This window comes from Parasteatoda tepidariorum, chromosome 8, assembly GCF_982258835.1.
Source record: "Parasteatoda tepidariorum strain Cologne lab strain chromosome 8, Ptep-v5.0, whole genome shotgun sequence".
Classification (NCBI taxonomy): domain Eukaryota; kingdom Metazoa; phylum Arthropoda; class Arachnida; order Araneae; family Theridiidae; genus Parasteatoda; species Parasteatoda tepidariorum.
The window spans coordinates 11,485,745-11,511,715 of NC_141762.1; the positions used below are offsets into that span (position 1 = coordinate 11,485,745).

The following is a 25,971-nucleotide window of genomic DNA, read 5'->3' on the forward strand; positions in this document are numbered from 1 at the left end:
TTAGACTCCCCTTGCCGCGAGACTGTCCGTGGGAGATTTACGTGGTTTTTTTCTCCACCTAACTACCGTAACTTATATTATGAAACTACTTAGTTTCAAGATATTATATCTTCTGACCGAAAAACTCATTACTGCACTTCACCAATTGCAAGATACCCTCAATATGTAAAAATTGGAGTGCGAATGAACTTTTTTCAACACTTAAAAATTTTAGAAAATTGACTTTCAATTTACGTCCATTCCCAAAATGATAAGTAAATACTAAAGACTTCTGGCAGATATAAATTCTTCAAAGTTGGTACTCCATTTTAAGGAAACATTTATTTTGAACATTGCATTCCGTTTCAAGGAAACATTCATTTTAAACATTCCATTCCATTTTTCATAACAATCCATGTCCATTTTAATGTGGGGTAACGTTGGCACACTAGATATGGTGCCCATGAAATAGGGATCAACTTATCCGCATGCCTGATACCCGAATGAAGAACGTCAATTATATGGGTGGGTTTTGGAAATAAAGTTCAAAATCAAAACAATAGTTTAAAGTTTTTTTTTAAAAAAAATAGAAAATGGCACGATGAGTACCCGAAAATAATAAATTATAATTTATCAGAAGGAGCTAAACTAATTTCTCCCTAAGTGGAAAAAAAGGTTCTCCAACCCCCCCCCACCCTAACTTGTAACTGATTTACAAAAGTTTAAAGACAGGAAAGGCTTACGAATCAGGATGATACGTTACCTATTTAAGACATTTAAAGGAACTCGTAATTCAGAAAATACTTTCGAAAAGTTTTCTTCGGAATTTTTAATCTCTTCTTTTACACAAGAAGACAAGGTCTGTAAATATATAAACACTTTAAAGTATACACATAAATTATTAAGCAGGTTGAAACATTTTATTTCAAAAGAATAATTATTTCCCACAATACGGAAAATTTTACATCCAGATAGGGTAAACCAACCAGTGAAGGAACACAACCCAGTGAAGGAACATTTCATATATATTGATCAAAAATAAGAATTTGAAAGTTTTTCTTTAGATTGATTGGTAACAATAGCTTACTGCCAAACAATAGGAAGTCATCTGGCAATGTTTTGGATTACCTGGTCAAATAGACTTCGCAGGAAAAATTTTTGAATTTGTTATTATCTCTGCAACATCTTGTTTCTTTGAAAAAGTTATAAGGTGAGTGTTTGTATTTATATGTTTGAAGTGGAATTAATTGCATGTAATAGTTTTATTTTTCTCACTGTGAAAAAGAGAATACAAAATATAGTTATTGAAGTTACGTTTTATTTTTTTTTACCCATCATAGCATAATAAAGTACTGAGATAAGGGGGTGTTTATTCACTGGATCACCAAACGATGAAAAACCAGTGAAGGAACAATTGCTCCTTTACTGGGTTTTTTTCTAAGTTAATGAAAATAAAAGATAAACTTTAATTAAAGTATGTTAAAAATACGAAAAACAACTTCTAACCAGTGAGGGAACAGGCATGTTCCTTTACTGGGCATAGATTTCCCAGTGAATTAACAGTACGTGTTAATATGTTGACACTTTAATTTTCAATTCATGATTACAAAAAAAAGTTAACATTTTCCAAGTATTTATATGTTATAATTTCAAGAATAGGTTTGTTTTTAAATATTTGTATGACTTACAAATTCATAAAGAGCATTAAAAAATAACAAAATTAAGTGTTCCTTTACTGGGTGTTCATTCGCTGGTAAGAGCTGTTCCTTCACTGGGTCTTCTTACTACTTGTTATTTGAACCTCCAAAACTTTAAAACAATATTATGTAAGTTCTCTAAATTTTTTTTACATAATTTGCAATTAGTAACAAATATGTTGACACTGTCATTTAACCAAAATTACGAATTTTGAAATTAATATGATTTTTTAAAAGGCAAGCGAAGCTTAAGTGTTCCTTCACTGGTTAGTTTACCCTATTTATATCGGATAAAATATAAAACTCTTGTAGAATATTAATGCTTCGAAGTTCTTATCACCTCTTTCAGTGAAAATTACAACTCAAATAAATTTAACATACCTGCAGGAGTTTTATGAACATTTTCTGATCCTGTCCCCACGGCGTGGAATAAATGTCAAACTGAAAAGAAAAAAATAGACTAAATAAAACGAATATTCTGATATCACTTTAATATGAAATGATCAGATTTAAACTTATTTATTATTTGTGCTGATTTTCAGTCAAGTGTGTATAAAAATAAATTATTTATCAATCAAAATTTATTTATAAAATATGATCTTACTTCTTTTATGCATCGATGACCATGCCTTTGAAGGAACTCCTTGTACAGCTTGTTGGAAGTTGTATTTGATGTATTCAACCATTTTTCTGCTTCCTACAGATGCCTTTTGAATTAGTGAGAAAATATTTTGGAATATAAGAATTATGAAACATTAGACAGATTTTGCATAGGATTATGGCTCTTTCTAATTCTAACCTTAACGCTATTTGAACTTCACAGCATATGCGCGAAAATTGGTCAAGTGTCCCTGAGGGATAGAAGGCATTAAGACAATCCCTATGCAAACTTCGCAAACTCTATGCAAAAGCTTTTTCTTTATTGTAAATTTCTGAATAAATAAAACTTATAATCATTCTGGTTTGAGGCTCCTATTAGTTTCGTGACCTTTTTCAGTTACGTAGTTAAAAACCCACAAATGAATTAAAAGCGCTTTAAAGATTTACTATTTATCTATATTAGTTTCAGAAATTTATGCACAATTTGTTAGCGATATCAACAATTTGGCATTCAATTTCGTACTAGACATGATAAACTAAATAAATTTTTGTAAACTATGACTGAAAGTTTTCAATTCACTTGTTTTAAAAGAAAAGGAAGATACCCAGAGTATCCATCGCTAATCAAGAAGTTTTTTTTACAGTTATTTTGGTTAATATATATATATATATATATATATATATATATATATATATATATATATATATATATATATATATATATATATATATATATATATATATATATATATATATATATATATATATATATATATATATATATATATATATAGATAGATAGATAGATAGATAGATAGACAGATAGATATAAAATGCGTGTGCGAGTGATGATTGATTTAACTCGACTAAGCTTACTTCTGGAGGACGAGTTGATAACGCACCCAATTCAATATTTAAGGAAGTAAGATAGAAGTTTGATCAGGAGTCGAAACGTAAGGCTGTTCGCTTTCCAATGAGGTGAATCGGGTTCGAACCCCAACGATGACTGGTCGATACGAATTCTGCTTCAGGTTTGCACCGACCATAGAGCTGACATGAAATATCCTTAGTGGTGGAAGGATCATGGGTTAAAGTCCCCTTGGCATAGGGCTAAGCAAACGAGGTTTTCGTGAATTTCCTCTCCATGTAACGCAAACGCGGGTTAGTTCCATCAAAAAGTTCTCCACGGGGGCTAATTTCGTACAATATATGATGCGTGAGTTCACTTGTTTTCTGGATTGGGTACAAAATTACAAGGCTACTAAGTTGAACATTGGTATTCGCAAACTCAAAATTGGGTCAGCTGTTTTGCGACAGTTATGAAATAAAATAATGTGTAAATCTTTGTTAATTACAGGGCTGCTAACTTTCAATGCTTTTTGCAGTTTTGTACAGTTCTTGCACGCGCATTTATTTTATTTTAATATATTACGGAAATACTTACTTCTACAGTCATAGCTTTGAATTTTTCAGCACCCAAATCCTTCACGATTTGATTAGCCACTTTCTGGAAAAAAAATACGCCCTTTATCTAACAAAATTGCAATTTTCATTAAAATAGATAAATAAAGATTCAATATTTATGTTTATTTCATATTTTGCATTTAGGAATTATTTTTTTAGTATCAGAGGATCCGGAAAGTAATGTCGTTTCGGAGCATTAAATATTCGTTGGTTTTAAAAACCAATTTATTTTTTTGGATCCATTTCGACTCATTTTCGATCCGACATTGAAAGGTAATAACAGCAGTACAGAAAAATAACTTTAAATTAGGGATAGAAAAATATTTATTGACAAACAATATCTTTATAACTTTTATTAACTTTATACTGATGACAACTAAACTAATGAACGATGATAAACTTGATCTCTCGTAATTTTCAATAAAAATGCAAGGACAAAAATGGAAAACTGTGACACCATAATCAGATTTTTATGTAAAGTAAGATACAATATTAACTCCTTTTTCCTGGCTTTAAAATTTAAAATAAAACACCAACCTGCATCGAAGAAGGAACATCAGCACTCTCTACTTCAGATGATGATGCTAAAATTCTCGAAAAATCACTGTATACATCTGTATCAAACTCTGAAATAAAGTGTAAAAATTGTGTAAATATATTTTACACTAATAAGAGAACAATTTTTAAAGTGGAATATCGCTATTTTAATGTTTTATGAATTATTCTTGTTTTAAGAATTTTCTTGTCTTAAGAATTTTCTTGTCTTAAAGATTCTCTTGTCTTAAGAATTTTCTTGTTTTAATGATTTTTCTGATCTCGATAAAAAATCTGTTATAAAAGAACTCATTAATATTACAGAGAAGATTAGTTATGTTTAGGATTATCTTTTAAAGAAGAGCTGGTCTTTTTCGAGCAATAGCATATGCATAATACGATGCTCAAGTTATCGCTCGAGAGGTGCGCGAGGAAGTTGTACAGCACGTAACTTGGCATTGGGGATGTGTTTCTTTTTTATCTTATCTTACGATAATAATTTTAATTCTGTTGCCTACTATTCTGAAATGTCCAGATCTCATAATTACGGTAGTTTGTGTGATTCAATGATTGCCGGACTAATTTTAAATTATTATTAAAATTCAATACACAGAGATCTTTGACAATATTGCTGACATCTCTTGAAATTAGTTAAAATAGAAACCAAAGTACTTACGCATGAGTAAAACCTTGGGTAACAGCTAGCCAATGAAAAACTTTGATTAACACGTTGAATGACATGGGAGTCACCGGTGATCCCCGTGGAGCCGCGAGCGGTGCTAGTCTGTTTTCACTCTTTCTTCACTAATATTATCATCATGCCAGGGAATCTGAAATTTTCCTGTTTCACAAGAAGACATATAATCATTAACACGTTGAATGCCATGGGGGGTGACCGTCTTTGAGTTTGTACGTAGCTCCACTGGGGTCACCGGTGATCGGCGAAGCCAAGATTATTAGAAACACTTAATTTGAGTAAAATTTTAATATCTTTATATTACTATCGTTACTAAAATGGTTCGAAGCAATTAATGCAATATAGAACACACAAAAATGGTCTTATATATAAACAGAGATGCCAACTTGCTCCGGACAGTGAATAAGTATTTTAAAGTAGTAGATTATTAATTGAGATTCTTGGTTTAATAAATTCAATTTAGTAGATTTTAATCCTCTACTATTTGTAAACAATTCGTAAGCTTACATAATTCACTACTTTTTCTTTTACATGTGTCATGCGTAACAGCACCCCATAGACTGCTGAACTCAAACTACTTTTTATTTTAACTTGTAATATTTCATGATGTATGAGATATGGGCCTGCTGCACGGCCCAGGCGCCCTATTTTTGTAAATTAAGTAAAGTAAGTAGATATGCTAAACCTTTTAGCAAACTAGCAAAATCTGTCAAATTTGCAAACTTAGTTAGTAATTAATTATAGTTTGGAAAGACCGGCAAGGCAAGTAAAATTAGCGTGGCATTCACCGTGTTAAGATGTTGTTTAAAACTAGTTAAAATGTTAAGATAGAGGTGGGAAAACAAGGAATTGGAATATTTAAATGCAGTTGTGCTGGGCATGCAGATTGGTTATCATTACAGTTCATATGTTTAACAAGAAAATTTTGAACGGTGACCAAAAGAATCACCTAAAGCCACTTGTTTATTTATAAATCAATTATGAACAATTTTACTAATTGCGTTAAGATAAGAATACGATTCGTACTTACGTCCTTTAGCGCGATGCAGTATTGAAAAAATTATTATATTCCAATGTGATGAGTTTTCCGTCGTCTCACTGTGATACAAAATTGACTAAAATTCAAAAATGGAAAATATAAATAAATATTTCCAATGTAATTGCTTGTAAAGTTTAATTTTACTGCTTGCTAAGTTCATCACTTTACAAGCAGTAGACAAATTTAAAAAAAACAGCACATCTAAAAAAATTTTTGACCTTTGTTGTTGATATTGTCGTAGAATATTAAAGCAAGGGGTGGGATTGTTCTTCTTTTCCATTGGAGCCAACTATGGCCGAACATTACACTTCTGCCACGTCCATATGTCACACTCGCTTATAAGCCGAACCCATTCATACAAACATTCATTCATCCAGAGATCGCAATTTTGACTTGAATCAGAGAATAATCAATCTCCAATTCAGTACCCCCAGATGTATTGATTTGTTATAGGCACATGGAAGACTTTGTGACCCGACAGATTTAACGTGCACCAGTAAACATATACTACACGGGAAACCTTTGGTCGACTGGATTCGAACTCCCGTTCTCACAAACGTGAGACCGGCGCCATTCCAACCAAGCTGACCCGGCCAATAAATTTTGACCTTTACATTGATTTTACGTTTTTTTCAAATTTTGCCGTATAGTGTATATGTTATTACAATTTTGGGTATTTAACTGTGCTTTTAAATATTTACACAACTGAAATATTTCTTAATACTCAATTATAAAACTCATAAATTCGAAACTAAATCATAGCTATTCCTATTTTTAAGCGTTACTTCTAGATGTTAAAATAAAAAATAAAAAAATTCTTAATTTTAGGCTCTGTCTTAAGCAATGAAAAAAAAAATTAAGGAAGTCTGTCAAATAGGTCTTCAAAAATGAAAATTTCAAAACGTGGTTTATTTTAAAGTATTTTTGTTTAGAAATAATTTGACCGATTCTGGTCAAAATTTAGATCTTGGTATTTACAATTACACACTTTTAAAATATGCTAACATTACTAATATTACGATTCAAATTTTTTTCGAAATAAATAACGAAAAAAAAAATTTATTTCTTGAAAAAATGAATAATATATATATATATATATAATATAGAATTTCTCATGCGAGTCTTTCTATATTAACTGAAAAGCTTAAAACATATGTTTCTTATCTAGTTTAAGATGTAGAAGTCGGTCTCTCACAAAGAGCCATAAAAAGTCAAGATGAACCAGATAAGGCCAGATAGAAGATTATTTTCTGCAGTTAATGGGCAATAATTTGTAGATAAAGTAACAATTAAGATAGTCCCAAAAATTTCCCACCGTCAGAATGGCGATATCCTTTTAGCGAATCAAAATCTCCAAATTTTATCAATTGAATGACGTTTCACGAAGAGAAGAAGATCATTGCAACCACTCCTTTCAGAACCTCACTTTAAAAGCTCGGGACAGGCAAATTGCGTGTCTATGTCATATTTTCCATGGCTAGATAAAGCTGGGCCAAATCCAAACAATCCCTGCAATGGGGAGACCATCGATGTAAATATCCCACGAATAATGTTTTAAATACTCAATATAACATAATAAATTACCTTTTTATCAGAAACCGCCTAAGTCTCGTAAATTATCTAGCCTTTAAAGGCATAACAGAATTTTGGATTCACAACTTGGATAAAATCTTTGATATACCTTTGGATAAGCGATCTTATAATCATGTTTAAAAGTTACTGATGCCCTGAAATTAAAATTAACATAAAGGGAAAAATCGCTTTTTAATCGCTTTCCTGAAGAAAAGAAATTCTGATCCTTTGTTTAAGATATAGATATCCCGATATGCCAGGCCGAAATCTATGCTCCAAAAAAGAAAGAAAGAGAAAGAAAAAAAGAAAGATTTTTTTACAGTAGGTGGTAATCCGATCATAGATTGTAAATTAGTTGTTCCCTCTACGTTAATTAGCGCCATCCAATTGACATCCATCGATGCCGAGAAGTCACTAGCCTTTGACCAAACTATAAAAAATTTTCAGTCACAGTGACCTGCGACTCCGAAAATACGTAAGAGATTTATATTTGTGATGCCACTTTTAACTTTGTTTATCGCTATTATTTATATCATATTTCAGGGAAAAGTCCAAAAAATAAACTCCAATATACAAACAAATATATTTTTAAATCAATACCTCTGGGGGTACTGGATTGGGGGTACTGGATTCATCCACAGATCGTAATTTTGACCTGAATCAGAGAACGATGGTGATCGATCGTTCTCTGATTCAGGTCAAAATTACGATCTGTGGATGAATGAATGGATGTATGAATGGGTACACCTCTTAAACAGGTGTGACGTATGATATGGCAGAGGTCGAATTCTTGTCCATAGCTGGCGCCACAGAAAAACAAGAATCGCACACTTTGCCTTAAATTTGCTCGGTTTCAATAAGCAGCCTTGCCGTGTGGCAAGTGGCATTAGAACCAACCAATATATTTTTTGAAGAACAATAGTTTTTTAAAAATTAATTTTCTCTCACAAAGCTTTTCGATTTAAGCACCCGAATTAAAATATATAAAGAAAAGGTTTGAAATAACATATTCAATAAAAAAATCTTTTTTAATGCTATAATCGTTAGTCAAAAAATTGAAGAAGTTTCATTCCTTGGCTTTAAATTTCTTAATTTTACATTTTTTTTCCAATTTTTTCAGCAAGTTTAACAATTAAACTTAGTAGACACCATAGCTGCCTGAATTAAGAAAAAAAACTGAAAAAAAAAAACACCAACAAAGGCAAAATACGTTGTTTTGTTTTATTTATTTTGTTTTATTACGTATCACACTTTATAGGAAAATTTGAAAAAAAAGTAATTCTGAATTTTAAAATTCAGATAAAATCCATCAACATATTGCGAAAATGATTCCTTGCAACTTTTTGAGCAGTTACAAAAGAGTTAGAAAATCTAAATCCTTTTTTTAATACTTGATAATTTATTTTACTCCTGATTTAAATAATTTTACATTACGTAAGCAAAAGTTAATATAAAGCCTTCCGTACTATCCAAAAGTCCAAACATTCATAACACTTTCTTTGAGATAGCATAAACTTAGGCTTAAAAATTTCAGCAGGCTATATATGTTATATTTTGTTTAGTTCGGTTTTAGAAGGAATTAGTAATCAATACGTATAGAAACTATAAAACGTCATACCTCGTTAAAATCAGAACAGGACTTCATTAGAGCATCAAAAGTTTCTTCTGCTGTTTCGTATTGTAAATACGGAAAATCATAATTATCAAGCAACTGCTTAACTTTTCCGGAACCAAAATTAAAGAAGTATAAATTCTACGAAAAAAAAACATACTTACTATAATCAGGAAATGAAAAGTGAAAGTATTAATATTAAATCTCTAGTCATTCATTATATATATATATATATATATATATATATATATATATATATATATATATATATATATATATATATATATATATATATATATATATATATATATATATATATATATATATATATCTTAACAAATATAAGCGAGACGGTAAAGAGGAAAAGCTGGTAGCAAAGCCATTTCAGTTTTAGATGTTTTCAGTTTTTTACTGTACAGTAAAGAAGAAGTATCGTGAAAAAGCAGTTTTATAAATATGCTACAATAGCAATAAAAAAAAAATCTCTTTAGTAACAGAAATTGAATATTTCTCGAAATAAATGCCTTTCATTCCAGTTTTTGCTCTTTTCCATCTTGGTATCTATAGGCTTATAGTGCTGTCGCTAGGCGGTGTTGTAAATGGTATAAGGCATTAGATCCTCGCATCGAGCAGGCATATTTAAAGTGCATTTCTGAGTTGATGGCTGATTATAAGAAGCTGTGAAAAGGCAGATATACACTTTGTGTACGGTGCATTGGACTGGTAAGGCACGGAAGGTCTACCCGGAAAGGTACTGGAGAAAATATTCTCCAGGGAGAAGATATTCTAATTCGAGAGTTTGCCTCTGCGATTGTGTGAAATAGGATCTTTTGCCGAGTTCAAGCAAGACACAGGTCTTGAAAGGAATGTTAGAGCGCCGCAGCTTGTGGAGGACATTCTACATAGCGTGAATGGACAATATTAATATAACACGCAAGCTATTGCACGTGCTGTAATTGTACTTATCTCAAGAGATTGTTTGGTTTATGCTACATGAAGAAGAATACGCCTCTATCCGAAGCGTAAGATACAAGTGTTGTCGCAGTTGAGCTGTAAGCTGGATCCTTCAGAAAACATTTGAAAGACATTCAACATGGGGTGGATGATAATATGCATATAGCACACAAACGGTTGCACTTGCCGTAAGAGTGTGCTTCCCAAACGACTAGTTGGCGTGTGCTACATGAGAAAGAATACGACTCTGCAAGACGCAAAAGGTAAAAACGTTGTTACAGGTGGGCTGTACTCTGGTTCCTCCAAGAAAGTGCAATGCCGCCAGATTTCAGTGCCCATGACTGTTTACCGATGAATGGCCCTTTCACCCAAATCACAAACGTTTTCACAAATGTACGTTATTCCCTAAGTAATAAGTGAGAAACTTGCATTTTCAACGGGAAGATATATTGAGCAATTCTTTGTAATTCAATTACATAGTTTTCCTTCAAGCAATATTTTCGTACAGTGCTCAAAAAATAAACATAGCACCCAGAATAATTTTTGATCTGATATTCTGATCTTCATTTTTAGAACTCAATTTTGATAGCTCGAGAGGAAAAAATGAATTAGTGATGAGGAACGTTTAAGTTTAGAAATCTGACACAAAAACGTACTTTATTCTCGACGGTTTTGAATTTCTCATCCCCATATATAAGGGGTAGTTGCAATTTAGGAAATAGGGTCCCCATAGCTCAGTCAGGAGAGCAATCCAAAGTTTGAACCCTTTATTGTTAATTTTACTTTTTGTGCATTTTGCTATGACTCAAGAAAATTTTAAGGAAATTGAAAATTTCTTGCACACAATTATAATATTTGTTTATTCAAAGATAATTCTGTGCAAAAAAATAATTTTTTAAAAACATTTAATATTTATTATTATTTCATCTAATAACAGTTGAAAAAATTGTTGGGCAAAAAAAATTTTACATTATTTTAAAGACTGTAATTTTACATGATAAAATATAAATCTAAATAAAATCGATCAAATAGTACCTGAAAAATTGAACTTAAAAAAAAAAGAAACATTGTTCTTAAAATTTCATTTCTGAGAGAATATTTGACCAATTTCGTTCCAATTTGCATTTTTCCATGTAAAATTACAATTTTTAAAATAATGTTAAAAATTTTGTACCTTACAATTCAAAATATTTTCGCGTTTTATTAAATAAATTTATAAAAAATATTAAATATTTACAAAAAGATATTATATGCGCAGATATATTTTGAAAACAAATTTTATAATTGTGTGTAAAATGTTTTCAATTCACTTAAAGAGTTCTCGAGGTTTGGTGAAATACAACAGAAACTAAAATAAACGTTTAGGGGTCTAAAACGTTGAAACTTAAACAAACAATGGGGACACTATTTCTCAAATTACGACTACGATATTGTGGAGGTTCAGAGATCCGAATTCTCCTAATTATAGGTAAGTATATTCACGTTTTTGCTCTCTGGCTTCGTAGCTTATAATAAAGTTTTTTTTTAATTAACATATTTAAGGCCACTCCCTCGAACCAATAAGATTGAGTCCTAGGACGTAAAGATCCGATTATTAGATCAAAAGTTATTTAGGGAGATCCGTTAAATTTTTTTTCGCACTGTACGTACATCACACATGTTCCGTGAATAAAATGTCTTCTGAAGCATATTTTCCCATCGTTGCGTTAATTCTTTAAGTGCGTCAGTGAAAAACTACATTTTAACTTCTCACAGCTTGTATTTTGATCATATAAGCGTTCTGACATCCTGTAAGCATTTTGCCCCCTTCTTCAGACTCATCCTGTGAATATTCAATATGTATATATATATATTCAATATGTATATATATAATATCATTCACCTTTAAGAACATTAAATCTTCCCAAATCGTTGATTTAGGTGCATCTGGTACTCTTTCTTTGGCAACTTCAACTAATTCAGGATCATCCAATAATCTGCCAAACATGCTAATAGTTAGCCCTTTTGAAAATAATGTATCATAACCATATCTATATATAATCTATAAAAAATTTTAAAAAGACACTGATTACTGAGTTTGTATTTAAAATATTTGAAACCAGCAAATTCATAAATTAAAAACAAAGAAGAACAATGATCAAATTAAAAATAAAAATAAACTCCTTTTCTTATTCTAACTGAGGTGTTAACCCTTTGACAACGAATTTTTAAAAATGATTTTTCTGTTCCGTTTATTATTCAAAAGGACAAAATAGGTTACAAATAGGGCAAATTTAGTATTTGGGATTTTTCTAACAAGCGGTTATCAATTTAGAGGCTGGGACATATATGTCCCGGCCGTACTCAATGGTGGGATACATCTGTCCATTAGTAATTTTTAAACATTTGTCGGGACAAATGAGTCCCGTTAGTAGACAAAGGGTTAAGTCATTCGAAGGTAAATAATCTTTATTATAATATGAATTTTTGTTATTTATCGTGAAACTGAGCAATATTAATATAACCATCAGTTTTAATTTACTGCTAATAATGACAATAATAATTGCTGCTGAAGTTCACAAAAATGAACAATGGATATGATAAATAAACAATAAATAAATTACTATGCAGGTGAAAAATATAATTAAGTAAAGAGAAAGAGAGAAATGAACGCGGAGGAAATACGTGTTTTGTTGTGGGAAGCTACTGTGACGATATATTTTTTCTGACCAAGTTTGTACTTTTTTCTCGCAAAATTCTCAACAGAAAGCGCTAATTACAGACAAAAAAGTATAAAGCAATGTTATAAAAATGACCACCAGTTGAAGCAACAACGGGGTGCTGCAAGAGGATTAAATTAACAGGTAGTCGTGGCCATTTGTTGCGCGATTTGGAAAGGTCTGACATACAAAGGAGAACACGGTTCTATAGTTTTTCAGTCAGAAGTGCCATCTTTTGACGAAATTTCTAGCTAATTTTTAATTAACTCACCATTTTGAGAAAAACTTATATCATATTCAGGAAAGAAATGAGAAGCCTTTTACGCATCAGAAGTAAAATAGCTGTGGCATCTATGAAAAATTTCCGGTTTAAAATTAATACAAGACTCTTTACTGACTGGTAAAAAAGTATATAGTGATGATTAGATAGTTATTATGCAATTCTCTTCATGTTAGCAGTTTCATCTTTTGATGAATGTAGTAACTAATTTCTTATAAATTGACGAAAAATTGGGACGACTGTTCAACGCCGATTATAAAATGCAAAGTAATTAGGAATTATTTTATACTTGAAACTAATTACTTACATAATTTTGTTAAATAAAGGAAAAAATACACGGTTTATGTTTTGTTCTCTCTCTAAATCTAAAAAGAAATTCTCCCGTGAAAATCAGTAGACTCGGTAGCCATGAAGATAGTGAGAAATTTAAAACATTTCTTTTGAAACCAATTTTTAAAATAACCTTTGCAGTCTCATTTTTTTTTCCTGGTGAAATTCTGTTTACATAGAAACTCTTACCTCTGGTACTGACATAACCATTTGTTGGCAGAATGTACTAAAACCTGCTGGGAAGTACATGCTTTTGGCAAATGCATCCACTTGTCCTTTTTCATACGCATCTGTCTAAAATATGAATGAAAGTAAATGCACAGTCTTAGCAAAAAAAGTACTTGTAATATATTAACATTTTACTCTGTGAGTAAAACATAATGAAAAGTGATTACTCTCAGGAAGTGTTACAAAAATGGAGTGAAAATTCTACAGATATATGTGTGTAAAAGGTTTTAATCTGTTTAATGATGAAATAAAACTATTTTTCAAAGACGAGGGTATTTCAGAAAACAATAAGCTATTTCTTCTTATTCCAAAAAATGCGTCGCCAGTCATAAAAATCAATAAGAAGATCACTGACTTCATAAATTACAAGTTAATTAATATATATATATATATTTATATATATATATATATATATATATATATATATATATATATATATATATATATATATATATATATATATATATATATATATATATATATATATATATATATATATATATATATATATATATATATATATATATATATATATATATATCAAGTTCATCTTTTGTAATCTGGCAATCTTTCTGCGAAAACATTTTTAAATCATTCTTGAAAAATTTTTCGTCCATGTAAGTTGATCTAATTTTGCTACTCGCCTTATAGCCCCTTTTTAATGTTTTTTCTATTTATTTCATTTTATTTTCTGTTTTCACATGTTATTTTTACTTATTTTTACTTCTTGTGATCCATTTTATTTATTGTTGAGTGCTCCTCACACTATTGTATTAATATATTTCGCTTTGGCTTTATTGATACAATATCAGAAAGCACTCTGTTTTGCGGATATAATCGTGTGGGCTGAAGAAAAGATAATATCTTTTTTTTCCGGTTTTTTAAATAAAATTTCATTCATTTTTTTTAATATATATATATAAACTGCTGCTTGTTATTTTTTACTTATTATTCCCCCCCTTTTTTATCATATGTCTATAATTTTTCTTTGTTTTATTCTTCATTTTGAACTTATCTAATGAGTTACTTGCAGCTTAAGCGCAATAAATGAAACTTATTGTTTTTCTTAACTTTCTTCGTGTTTTCTTGTATTTATTTTTGTATTATATATATATATATATATATATATATATATATATATATATATATATATATATATATATATATATATATATATATATATATATATGCTAGCTAAAACTAATCTTTTTATGTTATTCCTTTTCTGTGAATCTTTTTCTTAATTTATTATTCAAACCAAAACACGCTTTCTTACACTTTTAAATTCACATCCTGTCTTTTAATCTATTTTTGGTTCAAGTGTGCATTAATTAAAAGTAAGACATTTCCCCCCTTGCTTTTTGTGGGAATCTCGCGACCTATTTAATAATCATTAATGTTTCACTTTTTCCCTGAGATCTAATAAAATAGAGAGAAATACATATGTTATTTTCCCATGATAAAAACTAAAGTACGCAGATTTTGGAGAGCGATTTGAGCCTCGCCAATGCTAGAAAGTGATCTGAATACACGATGTAAAGCTCAATAAAAATAATATTTTTTCTTCCAACTGTTGTCAGCGTGACTCCAACTGATGTCTGCGTGACTCCAACTGATGTTTGCGTGTTGTCTCGTGAATTCGACAATGACTGATACATATATTACAGCTGGAGGCTGGATTAAGTATACACAAAGGCAACAAGAATTGGTGGTTTGTCTGCAAGAGCCAATATTGTCTTCGACTCTTCCGGAAATCCTCAAAATCATAATTCACCTTCTAGAACCGTGTTCCAAAAAAGAAGTAACTTCGGCTATTAAAATAAAAGGAGACAAAACCTTTGCCTCGTATTCAAGAGAAAACTTTGTCTTTGTCTTCACTGAGGATTCCTCAGATGAAGCTCTCGACAACGGAGGAGCTGGTGTCAACTTTTATTTCCCAAAGAGTGGAAGTACAAAGCAATTTAAGATCGTAGGAGGTAAAATAACTTCGAACTACACTTGTGAACTCATTACCACCCAAAAAGCTCTAGATGAGTATATAAATCTTGAAGAAAATGAAACAGCCAAAGGGTTAATCATCTTCAGCTGCTGTAAAAATACAAATCAAACACCAAATCCATGAAATTAGTATCAATAGAATTCTCACCAGCACACTAACAAGACTCCTGACAGGACACTTTAGGGGGATGAAGATTCATGGCGACGGGACAAGGACTTACTGCCTCTGCGAAAATTGCCCAGTCATAGAACTAACCCGCATACATCTTTTCAACTGTCCCGCTATACTGGCGCAATTGCAGCAAACAAGTGACAATCCGTGGGCGCAATTATATGCGGAAAATTGCCTTCAAATTGCAGATGCTCTATATAGGATCTTTGATCACATTTAAAATTATTTTCTGTCCATGACACGACACCAACCAACCATATATATATATATATATATATATATATATATATATATATATATATATATATATATATATAAACATTTTAAAGACCTGCGGATGTTTAACCACAATAGCTTTCTGAATTTTTCATCATTTTTCCAACATTTTAAGAGCATCTTCACAAAAAAGCTAGAACAAAATAGCGTTGGATTTGAACTTATAAATAATTTATGTGTAGTGGTGTGGAAAATAATTTTAAATGGATAAAAAATAATACATTAAAACATAAACGTCGATAGTGCTAGAGTAAATTTTTACAAAAAGCGTATAGAAAGTTATTAAACAATTTCCACAAGTAATCCCAATCACATGCCTAACAAGAGATACTATATGTGAATTTTCTCAAGAGGTTTCATTTTACATTATTTAATCTAATTTTCCATTAATACACTACTTAACTTTGGAAATTAATTACCATTAACTTCTTCGAATTTCTTTAATCTAATTACAATATCCAATCCACGCTCGCGTTACCATGAATAGAAGATGGGTTTCTTATATTCACATTTTTATTTTTTAAATGTTTGCCATGCTTTATTATTAACACATCTTTTGAAAACGAAATAAGTGGATTTAGTCAAGAAATTTGTATGATAATCATTACTTATCAAAAGATCCTCAAAATATTCCAAGTTCAGATTGTATGTGATTCTATTCAAGAGAAGATGAGCAAGCAGACGGGCTCAATGATTAAAATTAAATTTGGATTTAAATTTTCTGAAAATCAATCTAGTTTTAAAGTTAATAAACAAACTATAGTAAAAAAGCCGTTGAACTTTTACAACGTGTATTGCGTTGTTTAAGCCATAAACAATATATGTAATTACTTACTGCAAGAGATGTCATAAAATATTTGCGAATTAATTCCGCACCCAGCGGTGTCGTAGCACCTGGCATGACTTCTCTGAAAAAAAAAGAAAGAAAAAGGAATTTATTACTTGATAAAAAAAAATAGTGCGTGGTGTCCCTCCGCGCGGAAGAAGTTAAACTTCGTAACCTGCGACGTTAATTGTAGAAGAATCAGCAGTCGTAGAAGGATCACTAGTTCCATTCAACGACTTTTTTATCTGCTCCGCTTGCTTCCGCGCTCTGTAATAACGGTAATATTGCGCATTTTTCCCTCGTGAACCTCTTGAACCAGTGGAAGTGCTTGTGGTTGCCTCATCGTCTCGCTATGGAAAATGTATTTGCATTAATAATGTGTGTGAATGCGTCATAATGTAATTTCAAAAGAGAAAACCTAACAATCAATTGATATTCACAAGAGACGTACGTTGACATAACCTTAAATCCATCGCATTGTCCGTGGGATTGTTTTCACTCATTTTTTACAATTGTTATCCACTAAATTTGAAAATAAAAAAATACTACCCTATTAAATTATGTGTGTATCAAATCAAACTAAAAAAATATTTGTAGAAAAACAATACCTTTATGACTTTTATTATTTTTATGTAGTGAGAATCAAAACAATATGGAAATGAATGAGGTCTTTTTCACAAAACTGTGGCTTTTCTCCATATTCCCGTTTTGTACCATTTTCAAAATAAACGTTGGTAGCGCTGGCTTTAGATGGGCTATACTTGACCAGTCACTTGAGTAACAGTTGAAACCTCACAGTAGTTATAAAAATAGCATATTATTCGCAGGAAGGCATCATTTCATAATACACCGGAGTTTTCAAGAAACAGTCGTAATAGTAAAAGTGATGAACCCTGGTCACTCTATAATCTTTATTTATTTAATTTTTTTTGGAGAAATTCTTTACTGGATTAAATGGATTGTTTCAAATATCGCTTTTCAGATATACAAAGCAAAACATCGCAGAAGATTTGATTTGTATAAACCAAATGCTATCAGTGAGCTTGAAAAAGTGGGTCTATATATTTGGGTGTAAAATTACAAAGTGACGAAGTAGAAAATTGGTTGCAGATTTTCAGGCATTCAGTATAAAATTAAGTTACGTCCCTTAGTGTTTAGAAGTGGTCAATAAAAAGTTTAGTTTAAAGTAAATATAAACAAATTCAATCATTGTATGTGTTTTCTTTGAGAAAATCAAAACTTCTGATTTCTACATTTCCATTGCTTATAACTTTATCATGCACTTACCCAAGATTAGCTACAGTAAAATAATCTCTTTCGCTCCTTAAAACGCAATTGAATTCATGCCGCAATTCAAATTCAGTAAGTGATCCTCCACTTGTGACAGGCCGGCTCTGAAATTGAATTGAATTGAATTTTATTTCATTAAACTAAACTAAACTAAACTAAACTAAACTAAACTAAACTAAACTAAACTAAACTAAACTAAACTAAACTAAACTAAACTAAACTAAACTAAACTAAACTAAACTAAATTAAACTAAACTAAACTAAACTAAACTGAACTAAACTAAACTAAACTATAAACTAAACTAACCTAACCTAACCTAAACTAAACTAACCAAAAATAAACTAAACTAAACTAACCTAAACTGAAATTAAATTAAATTAAATTAAATTAAATTAAATTAAATTAAATTAAATTAAATTAAATTAAATTAAATTAAATTAAATTAAATTAAATTAAATTAAATTAAATTAAATTAAATTAAATTAAATTAAATTAAATTAAATTAAATTAAATTAAATTAAATTAAATTAAATTAAATTAAAACGTCTGTTAGAGCATGAATAGTTGGAATGCAGGTAATTTTTTTTCTATCATTTTAACCAATCCAGTGAGCAAATTTAAATACGAAGCAATCCGAATGTAAAAGTTCTCTATACTATTTAAAGTGTTTCGTTAACCAATAAGGTAAGCTTCATTTAATTTCACCAACACCTTGAGAACTGCATTTCACGAATATCGGGTCAACTTTAACTAGTTTTTTGCAAAAAAATTATACTTAAATTAATAATATAATACATGTTTTCATTTATATCTCGAATTCATGAATTCAATTAAAAATGATTTGGACCATCTCCTCATATAAATAAAATAAGTCCATAAATTAAAATATGATAATACAATAATGTGTTTAAGCTCTTTTAAGCTAAGCAATACATATATGCAGTTTGCTGTTTTTTTAAAATGTTAATGTCATTACCACTAGGGAAAATCATCTTTGAAAAGATAAAAATTTGGTACGTATGCAAATGTATTTGTTTAAATTGTTTATATCTAGTAATTATCAAAGTAAATAAGAAAGCTAAACCAGAAATAAAATAGATAAGAATAAAATTTAGTACCACTAGTTGCGGTTAAGATTGGAGAAGCTGACATATTCGGTAATATATCTTCAATTTATAATTTTTTCAAAGAAAGGAACTGATTTTTCGTTCTAAAAAACTTCCGGTGAATCGACGTCTTCAACTCTGAGATGATTAACCGGAGTTAAGAAATTGAAATCAGCTATTTATCTTTTATTCAGATCGGATAAATGTTTCGACAAGATTTCTGTATGAATCAAAGAATGAACGTACAAAGTTTCTGTATGAACTTCAATCCATACCGAATATGCGGTTGAAAGCAGACTGCCCTTAACCGGTCTTACATTTTTTAAACCTATTTATGAATACTGTTGCGAAAATCCAACATTTTGCTTTTAAGTGAATATCAATTTTTGAAAAAAAGTTGTTGTCGTTGTCTTGTCTACGGCAGTGCTTAATATTTCTAAAAGTTTGGAGAATGAGTATTGCGAGTTCTGCCACTTGAAGAGTATACAGGACCTCTTCTGGGGGTGAGGCGGGTTCAAAAAGTGCAGCCAGAATGACTTGACAATTGAAAAAGTATTCTGGCGTTAATTGCTATATCTGCTAATTGTTAATTGCTATATTGGTCTCGAGGGAGCATGTAAGGCCCCCCCCCTCCCCTGAGAGCACATCTCCGGGTGGTCGATAGGAGAACACCTCCATCGGTTTTTACCTTTGGGTGGCAGAAGGGGAAAAAGTACCTTTCCCGAACCAACCGGTAGAAGTCAAACCCTTCAGGGCAATGACAGCCATCTTCTTTAGAAGTAAGACTCCATACGGGCAATTTCAAGGAAATGAAGGTTTCTTCAGACAAAACCAGATTATACCCCATTTGCAGACATTGCCCCCCGAACCGAAAAATGTGGTAAAACAATTTATTTCTAGACTTGAAATTACACGAATTTTGTCCACCACCAAACACAAGTAATTTAAGCATATACATATAAGGTCATGTAGAAAGGATTACTTAGTTACAGAAGTATAGATATAGTTACAAATCCCGATAGATTGTGGTTTGGGACATTTAAAAAATAGACTGGACAAGTAACTTACTTGAAGAAGATATATTTTATTGTTCAGCAATCCCCATTCTATGTCTCGGGATGAGTGATAGAATTTCTCCACCTATTAAAAAGCAAGCAATAGTATTGATAAAGTGATATTACAAAAACTGAGTAACATGATATTCGAGGCAGCCAACATCTTACGCTTTTTGTAAAAACCTAATTCTAGTGGTAGCTAAGTTGATGTTAGTTGAATAATAATAGGGGATTTTCCTCTTTCCTCTCACACGTCTGAAAACTTTCCACGCTTTTTGTCAAAATTTGTTCTAGTGATAGCTAAGGTAATGTTTCAGTGTATGATTTTTTGTCATTTAAACTTTTTTTCCACACCACTACACGTAAATAAATTATGAATTCCTTTGCAACGCCACTTTGTTTCAGTTCTTCAGTGGTGAACCTTTCAAAATAATGATGAAAATACCGAAAATTCCGAAATTTTCAGGTTTTAAATGTCTACTACTCTATAAAATATTTTGAAGAAAGCGTAGTAGTTGGCAGGCATGCTCTCACAGTCTTTTCAGCTATGACTAACACGAAAATCTCTTAAGAAACCTATTATTCTTTTCGAGTTTAACTAAATGATTCCAGCTCCCAACCCACAATCCTCACATGTACGTTAATTTATCCAATTTTGAAATTTGAACAGGTAAAGCTTCCCTGATCGCCTGTGGAAAAGAGTGTAAATAGTGTGCCTGTTAAGGGTTCTTCTCCCAAGTGGAGTCTGGTTTCCCAAAAGTTTTGGGACCACAAATTGTTTTGCTTCTGAATTCTGGGAAAACTACAAACTCTGCCCAGTATTAACCCTTTCCACTCGAGAGGTGATTGTCAGTCACCACTGTCACCTGTAAGCTACCCACCACATTAATTTTGAATTTTTTTTCTTCTTAACGTTTAGTTACCACTTCATTCAGCGATCTCCGGGTATTATATGGTAAGTTTGTAAAAACATCATTCAAAATTTCAGTGATTGCGTCCATTTTTTTAACTTTTGAAAGGTCGTCGAGTGCAAAGGGTTAATTTAAACCAATTCTCCACAACAATTTTGCCTCTTATCTTCATCATTATCATCATCTCCTCAAGTGCTGGAATCACAAAATTATGTACTTTGATTTCTCGGAACAATGCAAATTAGTTAAAAGTTTCTTCATTATGATTTATTTGTATCATTACTCCTACATCATCATCATCAATCTCAACTCATCATCCTCAACTCAACTTTGCTCTCAGCACCAATGATAAGAGCGAAGAGCAAAGATCCTCCTTTTCATCCAACTCAGAACTGCAAATCTTATGAGGTGAGGCTTTTAAAATGCTTGCAAAATTACCAAAAAATCTGAGAGCTTTGGTTTTTAAATGTCCACCATTCTCTAAAATATTTCGCAAAAAACGTACTAGTTGGCAAGAATGGAAATTAAGTAGATGTAGTTAATTTTTCTAAGAAAACAGTAGTTAACGTAAAATGCGTTGGCAATGAGACAAATTTTTATTTAATAAATTAAACACGTACTCTTATAGCTAATTTTGCGAGGTCTATAGCAGTCTCTTCGTTTATGCAAGTTGTCGCTTTAGCATCCTCAGATAAATCTTCCTCTTCCGTTCCACCAGATTCTAAAATTCGAAGGTATAATTATAAGAAAATTGTAAATATAGTTTATTTTAATTTGTAATTAATTAATTAATTCCTCAGATAAATCTTCCTCTTCCATTTCACGAGATTCTAAAATTTGATGGAATATTTATAAGAGTCGAAAATTGTAAACATAACATAGATTTTCTTTAAATTTGGAATTAATTAATGAATTCTTCAGATAAATCTTACTCTTCCGTTTCACTGGATTTTATTTTATAATCGTTGTTGAACAGCTGACCATATTTTCGGGTTTAAAACTACCAATGTTCAACTTCATAGACTTGTAATTTTGAACCCAATCCAGAAGACAAGGCAACTCCTGGATCAAGCATTGAGATAAATTTGCCTTCATGGAGGACTTTTTTGATGGAACTAACCCTCATTTGCGATGAATTGAGAGAAAAATCACGAAACACTTCCTACCACAAAGGGACTCGAACCCACAATCCTTCTACTACTGAGTCTACTACTAAATATATTTTACGTCATTACTGTGGTCGGTGCTAGTCGGTTGCGGAATTCGTATTGACCAGCCATGGTTGGGATTCGAAACCGGTTGACCTTATTGGAAGACGAACGCTCTATCTTCTGAGCCATGACGGTTCCTGTTTCATCGGATTCCAAAATTTGAAGGGATAATTTTTAGAATCGAAAAGTGTAAACATGAAATTTTTTAGTTTGTATTAGAAAGGCAAAACTCTTGCCGTTTTTTAAAATTTTTTTTTAATATTCTTAGAAGTTTGAAGTGCGCGAGCATCACACTTTCATTGTCAATTTTCTGGACATACGACGCAAAAATTTCAGTTCAAAAGTTAGTTTAATTCATCTAACTGAACTTGACGACCAGAACCAAAACTTTATTTTTTATGCTTGGCAAACCAATCATACGGAGTTTTTTAAGCCTAAGATAATTTTTTTAACTGAAAACTTTTGTGCAAGCGTAAGCAGCAAATATTTTTAAGCAACAGTTCTAAAGAGATATTTTGCATAAATTATTATTATAACATACCTTTTAAAACAATTCTCTGATGTTTTGAGCCAACAACTATTGATTTCACTTTTATTTCTTCGTTATCAGATCGATCCAGCATTATAGTATCCGGTTCAACAGATCCAGAAACTACAGTCTTTTAAAAAATAATATTTCAGAAATATTTTTCAAAAATTCGTTATAAAAAAATATTACTGAATATTCGCTAGTTATCATGCATAGTTAGTTTACTAGAGTCAATAAAAGCAGAGAGAGAGAGCCCTTTAGAAGAGTACTGAAATTGTTATGAACTAGAGTCAATAAAAGAAGAAAGATGATCCCTTAGAAGAGAACAAATAAAAAAATACATTTTATCCCTCTATTCGCGATCGCAACGCTCGAGTACGCCCTCTAGCGGGAGCCTTAAAATATCAGACATTAATTTATCACGTTTTCATTTAGTTCCATCAAAGTCATTGGCAGAATCAGACGCCATTTTCTTAGCAGTAAATAAAAATCAAAATTTCCCTAAGGAAATGCCGAAGAACTTGAAAAAACTCTCCAGAATATTGGGATATCTTTCAGACCCAGAACACGCCGAACATTTGAGGAAAAATTTCTGAATAATTTTCAACTTCTATAATCAGCAAACTTGCAACTGATAACTTCCGATTTCGCTATCGCATACTGTTACAGATGTGTGTATTAAGGTAAAATGCATTTCTTCTGTCTTCAATTCATTACAAATTAAAGTGAAGTCAACATTGCTTTCGTCATTCCAATGAATAAATGTGAATTCAGAACGTACAGAACTATAATAGTTATAGAATATTCTTCTTCGTTATAGAATAGTATATATTTCTATATCCTTATAATTCGGAAAACAACGATAAAAAATTATCCAAATTACTTGAAATAGTGCCATTTGTGCTGATTCTTAATTAATTTTTATTGTTTTCTTGGTAAGTATTTCTTAGTTTTGAAAGAATAATTTCAACTAGAATTCAGCTATTTCGTTTTTAGCTACATATTCAAATTCATATGAAGATCTTACAATTATTAAATTTTGCTGTGCAGTATGTTATCTAAAAGTAATGAAGGGATAAACTATATATCTATTATTTGAGAATAATGTTTTCAAACAAAGAACATATCATTTTGGAATACTTGGGATTTATAAATCAGGTAAGTGTAATAATTTTTACAATAAAAAACTTGCTTGTAAATATTTTTTTTTCTCATTTAATGATAGTTCTCTACAAAATGGTTTTTTACGTCTGATTAAGAACTATAAGAATAAAAAGAGAAACAATACGGAAGTTTTTTTATTTCAATATGAGGAATTTTTAAAATCGTTTTTTTATCCTATGAATTCTTATTTTACGTTTTTTAGTTCATAATTTTTTGATAAAAATTTTTGTTAAAATTATTGTTTTGAAAAATTAAATGGTATAACATTATGTGTTTATGTATACTTCTTGCATATTCTAATGTTTGAAGTAATATGATTCAAAAATTACAAATATTTTTCAGATGTGTGTTAGATGCTCCTTCTTTAAAAAAAAGAGATACCATCTTGTTTTCGCTTGCATAAGAAAGAATATCAAACATTTTTCTTTTTTAAATTTAATAAGCCACAATAAAGAAGGAACGTTACAATGCTACACGCTACATTAAAGGCGTCTCCAGAGTAACTGAATGACTGTTCATATAGAAATCGCAGGTATTCGTCTCATGCAACAACGCCCCCTATAGTTCGTTGCGATCGCGAATTGCAGATGACTAATTGATAAATAATAAGGAAAAATTTTTTTAATAAACCAAGATATGAAAGGTTAACATAAATACACAGTCTAATTTCTACGCCTAAAAGCAACGAAATGAAGCGTACACACACGTCATTGCAAAGCAGCTATAAGCAGCTCAAAACTGTCTGAAATCAGCAAGAACTCAGAAGTTTAAAGAACTTCTGAGTACCGTATTTCATACTTTATAGATCAAGTAATCGTTATTCAATAGGATACCTAGTTAATCGCAGAATTCAATAATTTAATATGCTTTAACTGTCTTGTTAAAGTATATTAAATTATTGAATAACTAGTTATTTCATAAAATACCAAATTAATCTATTAAATAACAGATACTACAAGTTAACGATAACAGATATACTGTATCTTACCTCTCCTAAGCCATAATTAGCTGTTATTGTAATAACATCCGGGTTATTGTTCACAGGATCGCAAGTAAAAATAACTCCAGCTACTTCGCAAGCAACCATCTCTTGTATAACAACAGCCATTGGTGAATTCAAAATCTGCCCATTCTGTCTAAAATAAATATAAATTTTTAAACAAAATATGTACACAATCAATCAAGAGAACAAAAATAATTATAATACATTTCATCCTTAAGGTATATCAAATACATGCCTGCCAACTCGTACGGTCGTTGGAAATGATTTTATAAAGGGATAGCAAAACGACTATTAAGTTTGGAAGAATTTTCTAGAAACAAAACTATTAGGACATCTATGAAGCATAATCAGCTTAGATATAGACTGAAGTTGAGAACAGAATCCCTGCCCGCGAAGTTGGTACCTTACACCTTCATCTGTAGTAGAGCTAAGAAGGGTTTCATCTTTAGAGCAGCTAAGATACTGGCAGTATAAGTGGTCAGCGTGAGAGAAATACAGAATCAAGAAGCAGGCTAAGAGTTTGCACTGTTGTACTGCTTCCAGTTATGTTGGGAGTAAAAGTATTGGTGGGATGCTTCCGAAAGAGATTATTGCAAGTTTTTTAAAGTAAGAAATATCTTCTAGCATTAACTAAAATATACAACCACTAGAAAACTTTTCAAGAGCCGCGGGAACCATGTATTGGCCAACAGATTTAATCAAACTTTTTTTCTTCGAATTCTTGATTAGTTGTGGTAGATTAAT

General features: G+C 30.9%; 1 protein-coding gene across 3 annotated transcripts in view; it reads right to left on the reverse strand.

Annotated features, from left to right (window-relative positions):
• The window catches only part of LOC122273530 (uncharacterized), a 96,006-nt gene that overhangs the window by 34,376 nt on the left and 35,659 nt on the right, over positions 1 to 25,971 (reverse strand). For all 3 annotated transcript variants that reach the window (XM_087149832.1, XM_087149834.1, XM_087149833.1), the window contains exons 18-32: positions 25,213 to 25,360; positions 23,073 to 23,190; positions 21,941 to 22,041; positions 20,423 to 20,494; positions 18,245 to 18,351; positions 16,967 to 17,039; positions 13,647 to 13,751; positions 12,031 to 12,189; positions 9,201 to 9,335; positions 6,002 to 6,086; positions 4,278 to 4,366; positions 3,721 to 3,783; positions 2,281 to 2,373; positions 2,058 to 2,117; positions 743 to 840 (exon numbers count right to left, since the gene is read on the reverse strand). In XM_087149832.1, coding sequence (XP_087005958.1) covers positions 743 to 840; positions 2,058 to 2,117; positions 2,281 to 2,373; positions 3,721 to 3,783; positions 4,278 to 4,366; positions 6,002 to 6,086; positions 9,201 to 9,335; positions 12,031 to 12,189; positions 13,647 to 13,751; positions 16,967 to 17,039; positions 18,245 to 18,351; positions 20,423 to 20,494; positions 21,941 to 22,041; positions 23,073 to 23,190; positions 25,213 to 25,360 — 1,506 coding nt within the window. The remainder of the gene's footprint in view (positions 1 to 742; positions 841 to 2,057; positions 2,118 to 2,280; positions 2,374 to 3,720; positions 3,784 to 4,277; positions 4,367 to 6,001; positions 6,087 to 9,200; positions 9,336 to 12,030; positions 12,190 to 13,646; positions 13,752 to 16,966; positions 17,040 to 18,244; positions 18,352 to 20,422; positions 20,495 to 21,940; positions 22,042 to 23,072; positions 23,191 to 25,212; positions 25,361 to 25,971) is intronic.